Below are 8620 nucleotides of genomic sequence, written 5' to 3' on the forward strand. Positions count from 1 at the left end.
ACTGCTGCAAACAAAGATGGTTATAATAGAGGCAAAATTTTGTTTCAGGAAACAGTAAATTAGTGGCTTTTGTAAGAAGTAAGCATGTTAAGACTATAGGTATTTTTATTCTAGGAGAGCTACTTTTGCATTAAGCATTGAATGCTCAACTCGTTCTAAGTCGTTCATCCATTTATATTGTCATTACTTATTAGCCTACTGACTACTCTGGATTAAGCTTTTGATCTAGTTGTTTCTGTGGTGTCTAAAATAAGCTGCAGTGTGCAATGTCACACGTCTGAGTCTGATACTGCTGGGAAAAGGGAATGCTGTAATATGTAAAATACCTAAAAGACCCTTATATGTGTTTTGACAGATTGGCAAAATGAGGTATGTCAGTGTTCGTGACTTTAAAGGGAAAGTCTTAATTGATATTAGAGAATATTGGATGGATCAAGAAGGTGAAATGAAGCCTGGCAGAAAAGGTATTGTTCTGCTTCATGTTATTTTGTATTAAAACATTGTCTGCAGTTTACTGGAGAACTTGGTGTATCAGATTTTTATACTTTGTTGCTACATGGTATTTTTAGAGTAGTATTTTAACTTTTTTTTTAATTTATATTTTAACAAATCATTAGTTTTATCTGTAGATTGTAAACAAAAGTGAAGTTGGCCTGAGTCTGTTTTCCTGAATGGATCCTCCATGATTTATGGAAAACAAGGCATCAAATACAAGCCAATTTGGTATGGGAGTTATAAACATAGCCATACATCCCCCCCCCCCCGATTAACTTAATCAACACAATAATTTTTTTCTTCTATTACAATTGGATTTCTTATTTCAAAATTCACTGAAAAGATTTAATTGACACATTTGTGATAAGATGTTAATTTCTTTTAAAACAATTATGTCCTTCAATTTCTATCAAATTTTAGATTAAAATAATTAAAACATTTAATGTGACTAATTTTGGAAAAAATATGTCAAGATGTTAGTTGAGGTGAAAATACCTCAAGTGTTCAAGTTTTGGTACTGTTCTTCTAATCTGCAGCACAGCATAAGCCATTTTTCCTTTAATTGCCACTCCCATACATGCTTTTTAGGGCATGCCTTCACTGAACCATTTTCAGAACTTTGCCACCTGCAAGATGAGGGTGTGAGGGTAGTTGCAGTAGTAGTGCTTTGCTTAATGTCATGTTGTTTCTGTTAGAAAAACCTACTTTTAATGAGTTTTCATATTGCACCAAGGAAAGAGGTAAGTATGAAACATTCTGCCCTGGAGATTGAAGACATTTAATGTACAATCAGTATAGGGTTTGTTACATTCTTCCGGTGTGTACAGGAGCAACTCAGTGAATAGACATTTGGAAAGCTTGAGAAGCATTTTCAACATTTCTTAAATAACCACTGAGAATAGGTTTGTATGAACAGGTGTACTGGTATTGTGCCGGAAAATTTCTTGGTTTGAATTTGTTGTTGCTACTTAACAAAAAAGATTACTCTTAACTTCTAATGACTTTAACCTGCTGTGTTTTGAGGTGGAAGTCAAAAGCATATGCAGTTAGAGTGGCAAACTACAATGAGTTTTGATGAGTAGGCCAAGTGACAAAAATTACATGATGTAGATAGCAATGTTTGTCAATGGGGCAAAAGGGTCTGAATTTTATTAGGATAAAATGAGTAATAATCTGACAGAGTATGTTAGTCAAATGTTCCATTGATGTACTTATGAGCCACTTAGCTAGCTATCCTAAAAACAATATAAGCAGTTGAAATTGTCTAATAAAAAAACAGAAAAAAAAATCCAGCAGTTTAAATTATTGTGTCAGATTGTTTCAGGCAGCAGGTCTGAACTGCGTGCAGTTCATCTGGTATGTGGTTCAGGGACATCTTGATGACGTTTGGTCCCCTAATAATGGTTAACACACCTGACCTAACTGTTTTCAAAAGAAACCTGCCCTCTAAAGACTGGTGGAAAACTTAAGAGTAGCTCCATGCAAACTGCTCACTGCTCAAAGTTATGGTGGTGCTCTGATAAGACAGTGATGGCAGAAGGAAAAAAAGGCAATGAGCCCCAAAAATGGATTTCAAAGTTTCACCTGTTTTCAGGTCCTGCTCCACCTACAGGGAGAAGGCAATGAAGGAAGACTGATCACTAAGGGGGGAGAGTGGGGGTAAATAGTAGAAGAGCCTGGGTGGAGAGAGTATGAGAGGTAGGCCTGTGAATCTGTACTTGCATAGAGTTGGTGTAGAGATAGTAGGGGAGGAATGAGGAAGGAGACTAAAGCGCAAAGGAAATGTGTGCCTGGACTCGAGCTTGAGGAAGTACGAATTTAGAACTGAGGAGATGGGTTGTGGGGCACTGAATTATTATTGATTGACTGTCACTAGAAACTGTAGTGAACTTGAAGTGAAAAAATAACTTCCATGTTGGTTTGTGAGTGCTAGGGAGTGGAATAGAAATCTCTCCAAAAAGTTATTTATAGTATATGTTATTTACAGTGCTTTAAGAAACAGGAGGAAAAAACCCCCAGAATTATGTTACTTTAAAAGTGCATAGAAGTTCAGTCCACAGAGGTATGGCTTTTAGGAGCCAACAGGAATGCGAATGATTTCCAAAATCTCACTCAGGGCTTTTGTGCTGCCTTCTGTCAAGGCCAGAGCTATAATTCACTTCCTGTGTTTAGCCTAACACTTGTGAATGAATATGCTACACTGTACTCATTTTCTTTGTAATTTAAACTAGTCCGGAGATAAGCTAAAGTCTAACTGAAGTGTTCCAATGAGTAGTTTAACTTTGTAACTGAGATGGTTGTTGAAGTAGCTCAAGCATTAATAGTTATGACATAGAGTTTGTGTATGGAACTAGCCTTGATAGTAATTATGCAAGATCCCGCACCACAATTTTCTTTTTGTCTTAAGTGTTTATTTTTAATGCATTTCAGGTATTTCTTTAAATCCAGAACAGTGGAACCAACTGAAGGAACAGATTTCTGATATTGATGATGCAGTAAGAAAACTGTAAAGACAGAGCCATACAGAAACTTTTATCATTTTAGTTGTTTTAAGCGGTCTTTTTACATTGGCTTTTGTTTTCTAAAATATTGTTTTCCAAGCTATTGTATATTTGGATTGCAAAACGATTTGTAAGATGAATACTTTTTTTATGTGCATTAAAAGTGTATTCTGAGTGAGGCTATTTGTGTATACTTTACTAAAAGGAAATGTGTTGCTTTCACCTCATGGTGTAAAATAAATAATATGTAAAGCGTACTTGTTTATGGCCTTTTGATTGAAGGTGTTTGCTGATAAGGCCACCTAAAAGCTTTAGTCTTTGTTTTAGTTTCAGTTTAGTTAACAGTTAATATGAATTTGTTTTCTGAGGAGGTTTCTTAAAATGTCTCCATTTAATTTTTTTCTTTTGTTTCATACTCTTTTGCATAGCCCTGACAGCTTTCTGCTTTAAGACTTGATACAAACAAACAGTGAATAAAACTTGGTAAAACACACTTTTGTAGATAATTTTAAACACTGTATTTGCTAATTTACCCTATTTATTCAGATGTAAACAGTCCTGAGTATATAGACTTTTTTGCATTACTTGCATGAAGTGTTATGCTAAACAATAACACTTGAACACAAGCCACATGCTATTTCTTCCCATTTTTCTATAGCTTGCTTGGCTTAGAAAATACAATTAGCCTTTTTTCTTGGACCCTAGATTTTAGAATGTGATGCATAAACTTTTACAGTAATAGACATATACCTCAGAGTAAGATAGTATTTAAAAGCTCCAAATGTGGTTATTAGTTAGGTACCCTTTTCAAGCTTTGCATTAAATTCATTCTTGAACACATACTAACTAGTTATTCTATAGAAAAGAACAGTTAACCTGTCTTTGTAGGGCTTTTGTTTGAGAGTATTGTGTAAACAACGATGCTTAAACTAGGCTGTAACACAGGTTAAGCAGTCAAAAGGTTAAAATTGCTTCAGCCAAAATGCCTGGCTATCATGCTCCTGCCCTGTCCACACTGCCTGCCCAAACCACTTAACTTGGCTTGCTTTGTGTCGCTTACACATGCACAGCTGTTTTATCTCTTGTACAGAAGATACTTAGGGCTTAAGTGAAGCGCTGGTACATAGTGGATCATGACTCTAGTGAACTTTGCTTGTCAACCATTGTACTGTTCTGGTAAGAGGAGCTTCTGTCCAGTGGAAGCTCTATTAGACTAGATGCTGCCCCAGTTGAAGGGTTTCTTGGTAGGTGTCACGAACAATGGAGTGAAGAAGGGAGAATATGATGTTTGAGTAGAATTTGGGAGGGGTAAGGGGCATGGCAGTACGGAAGTTAACGGTGAAAGACCAAAGTTAGCTGACACATAATAACTACAGTGAAGAAATGTGCATTAGTGGAATTGGAGAAGAGTTCATTTTCTGACTTATTTCAGTTAATCGAAGGAAGAAGATGAAACAACTTCATGAAAATTGACTTTTCAAGACTATGTAGTGACTGTACAACTTAATTGGTTTGGCTGTAATTTTCCCATTTGATGGTAAACTTAATGTATTTTTAAAATTTTGTATAGATAAACAGGACTTGCTATTGGTTTAATTTTGGAATATCTTGATATAATTGTTTATATTGCAGACATGCATGGAAGTGCCATACACAGACTGTTCTGTGCTGCAGAGTTTATAATTCAATACAAATAGGTATTGAAGGGTGAGGAAGGGTGACTTCATCAAATTAAATATGTATTATTTGATCTAAATATTATGTCATCCCTCCCCCTGCTTTTTAACTTACCCATTGTTGACATATTAAAAATAAAGTTAAGATCTTTTGTGTAACTCAGGAAATCTGAGTTTTTAAGAACTGCTTGAGGGTGAATAAAAGGGTGAAGAGATGTTTTGTGGTAGCAAATGCATTTTTGGGCACAACATTCTTTTTTGCGTGACTCTTAAAGGCATGTAGGGATATTTGGACCAAATAGAATAAATATGAAATATCTGATAAATTTCACAGATGAGTGAATGAAATAAATTGCTTCAGATCACTATCAACAGGTTCTAGGTGTTTTTTATTTGTGGTATGTATATATGATTTTTTTCCTTTAAATCTGAAGTTTTGCAACCAGATTTCACCCATCTTACCTCAAAACTTTCATGTGGCTACTTCAAAGTGCATGATTATATTAGAGGGAACATTGTCCTCACTTAGGTTACTGTGGTAGTAGGTCATTGGCTGGCAGTTGTGTATCGGAGTACAATATAATTGTGTTCAGGAAGGTGGAGAATTAAATTCATTAATTTGGGGGGAGTAAGTGAAAAAGTTTTAATATAGTGATTAGTTCTTTTGTGGAAACTGATGGTAGAGGTGTTCAAAGAAATTAGTATTTGTTAACCAAGAACTATTAGTTCCTCTTATAGATAACACCCTTGCTGAATTTGTGGTGATAATTACTGGAGCTGTTTATCCCATTTTACTTGATAAAACTTGGGGCAGTTTGATTTTACTTAGCTTGTGTGTTTAAAAATAATTTTCCATCTGCCACTTACATTTCTGCCTATAATAATGATAAAATATCATATATTTTACCTGAGCCGATCTTAACATCTGCATGAATGTCCTACAAAAAAGGTAACTAAATAAACCAGTCAGTTTCACAAATGAGCTCAAGATGGGATGAGTTGAATTGTGAGGGAATTCATTGCACCTCAGATAACCGATATGCTTGTTACTTAATAAAAATTTGACACATTCAATGTTATTTTGAAACAAATAGTTGGTAGTGATTTGTCATGTAATTGTCTATGGCTGTAGTCTTTCTAATTTGAGAAAAAAATCCACATTTTTTTGAATAAAGATTATTTTCTTGCAGACAAAATGATAGTTAGGGTACATGTACAAGTGTCCATGGAAGAAAATTGTGCATGTATGAAAAGGCTGTAATATGAGATAAAAACACTGCTCCCTTTCCCATTGAAGTGGCAAAAGAAAGATGCATTTGATTCTTGATGTTTATGCAGGGCATATTAGCAATATGTTTTATAAATTAAACTACTATGGAGCTTAGGAGGAAAAACACAACACGGTTAGAGCTGCCAAAGTACCATATGTGTGATAAATCAAACTGTCATGTACGATGTTGCTCATGTAGAGATGTTCATATTGAAATTAAACAAATGCAGTACTAAGTTCGATATTTCTGTTAAAGGAAATGCCCCAGTTACGTACTTCTTATGTGATCTGTTAGCAAAAAAGTCTATGATTGTAATTCTGGTAACTCAAATGTCTTATTGTTAACCATGTGGAATGTTTCATGTTTTGCTCTGGTGGTATCTACTGCAAAGAGGCCCCTGGAAATATGAGCCCTCCAACTGTAATTACATTAATGTTCAAATAAAAAATAGTTAAATGGCATATGTGTAATAACAATTTGAACACTTGGAAATAAATGAAGACTTCTGTTGACATAGTGTTATTTTTAATAGAAATTTAGCTGCACTAAAACTTATTTTTTCTTAACTTGTTATGGAAACTGCTGTTTGTTTCTTGCAACTGTTGTAATTTGAAAACTTAGTCATCTTATACTTGGTCCGTGTTTGCGGGTGGGGGATTGATTGTGTAGCCTGGAGGGATAGAAGTTTTTCACTATGATAGAAGAACAAGTGTCATGTAAATACAGGAGCAGCAGATATAAACACACTTTCAAACATCGAATGGAAGGAAAGTGCCTGATAAGTCGTTACTGTTAAGAAAATGGCTGATTATCTTTTTCAGTGGAGTTTCTTTTTGATCTGACAATAAATGTAACCATAGATTAGCTGGAAAAAAGCTCCTTGCCCATTTATTTATTGTCATTGGTCAGTTAGGTCAGCGTAGGCTTCTTCAGGAAGGATACTTGTTTTTCACATGCTTGCTGTGACTGATTTGTAGGGAGTGGATTAACTGATTGTAGCCTTGAACGTACCAGATTTTTCTTCAAGTAATTTTGATTAGCTTAGCAATTTATAGCCACAGAAATGACCGTGGCTCAAAGGGAAGGAATGGATTTTGGGGTTAATGGGGGGTCATCAGGTCCTACCTATTTCTCATTTACTGCCATCCAGTTACTGATAGCTCTAGTGACTATGTACGGAGGAGCAATCTGATAGGCAGTGTTGTTCCTGTTGTGAATCAAGCTTGGGTGTCCCCTGCTCTCAAGTTAATATTGTTACATAAAAGTGTGAAGACACCTGCTGAAGAACTGAAATAAATGGCCCTTGGCTTAGTGGTGGTTTATCAGGGAAGCTTAAATCATGCTGTGTTGTGAGCAGAGGGACATGCCATTAGTCATGGGGATAACTTAAAGGCTGAGAACTTGGTGGCAGCTGTTCCCTTGGCATTGTGCTTCATTTAACAAAAATGTTACAATTTTTTGTAAGATCTGCTTAATTTGGTTTTCATTGTACTTCCTTTTCACTTTCAATGAATCCATATACTCATCATTGATGGGATGGCGAATGAGGTAGGAACTGAGCTTGGATTTATCCTTTGGAAGGAGGTGGTGTCTCAGTCCTAAAGGTGAATAGAGCTTGCTGTAAAACAGCGAAAGTTGGTGGAATGAACAGACTATTCTTGGAAATGGAAAAACATTTTATGCCTCCTTGGCCAGCATGCCTAGTAGACTATGTTAGTTATCAGTTCACTTGGGCAGAAGTTAATGAGATAAAAACTGCTGAAGTAAAGAAAAGGTAAGATTTTACATAACCGTGTTGTGTGGTTATCTAAAGAAGAACTGTTTCACACCTCAAGAGTTTAAATGTTTTATGCTTTCACTAATAGGCTAATGTTTCAGAATAATTTTTAGGCTGTTGAAAATAAAGCCTATTTCATCTTAGGAGTAGAAAGTTGTCCTATATATCTGAGGGAGAGGCGAATGACATTGTATATTAAGAACCAACTTGAGATTGATGTGACCCTAACAATTAACAACTTGAAATTGAAAGTTAGGTGGTGGATAGCAATAAAACTTTGCAGTCTGTGGTGTTGATTTCATGTAATCTTTGACACTTTCTGCTAGCTATCTCAAAATGAAATGGCTCTGCAGAGCTCTGCTGTTGCCTCTGCTTTCCATTTGCCATCCTTTACTGAGATCTGCAGCTCCCTTTGCATTTCCTCTATTGTATTCTGACTGGAAGCGTCTTTCCATCTCGTGGGACACAAGCATCTCTGGCTACACTCACGTTATCACAAGACAAGGAATATCTTAACGATTGGGTCCTCATGATAGTTGGCAGATATAGCTGCTATTGCTAACACAGGCCAATTAATGGTCATATGTCTTTGTTATTTTTTTTTAGCATTGTGATAAAGTATACTTAAAATAGTTGGATTACTCTTGCCAACGTGCATACTTCCCAAAGGAAGTGATTTTCTACATACCAGCCTGGATTATTGTCTGCAGTGGAAGTACTGGACAAATGCTTTTTCCCCTGAAGTGATTATTAACAACTTGGAAAATACCACAATGAGACAGTTCCTGGGGTAAAAACGAATAGAGTTATCACCTGGATATCCCCTTGCCATAAGCAAGGAGATTTGGAATTGCAGTGGTTTGGTTAATGGAAAGAAAACTCAGTTGCTCGGGTAGCCTG

General features: G+C 35.9%; 1 protein-coding gene across 1 annotated transcript in view; it reads left to right on the forward strand.

The window, feature by feature from the left end:
• The window catches only part of SUB1 (SUB1 homolog (S. cerevisiae)), a 10609-nt gene extending 7358 nt beyond the window's left edge, over positions 1-3251 (forward strand). The window contains exons 3-4 of the mRNA XM_009318436.1: positions 356-464; positions 2926-3251. Of these exons, the coding sequence (XP_009316711.1) occupies positions 356-464; positions 2926-3005 (189 nt within the window). The 3' untranslated portion in view covers positions 3006-3251. The remainder of the gene's footprint in view (positions 1-355; positions 465-2925) is intronic.
• Positions 3252-8620: the final 5369 nt, after the last annotated feature.

Source organism: Pygoscelis adeliae, unplaced genomic scaffold (genome assembly GCF_000699105.1).
Source record: "Pygoscelis adeliae isolate BGI_AS28 unplaced genomic scaffold, ASM69910v1 Scaffold272, whole genome shotgun sequence".
Classification (NCBI taxonomy): Eukaryota; Metazoa; Chordata; class Aves; order Sphenisciformes; family Spheniscidae; genus Pygoscelis; species Pygoscelis adeliae.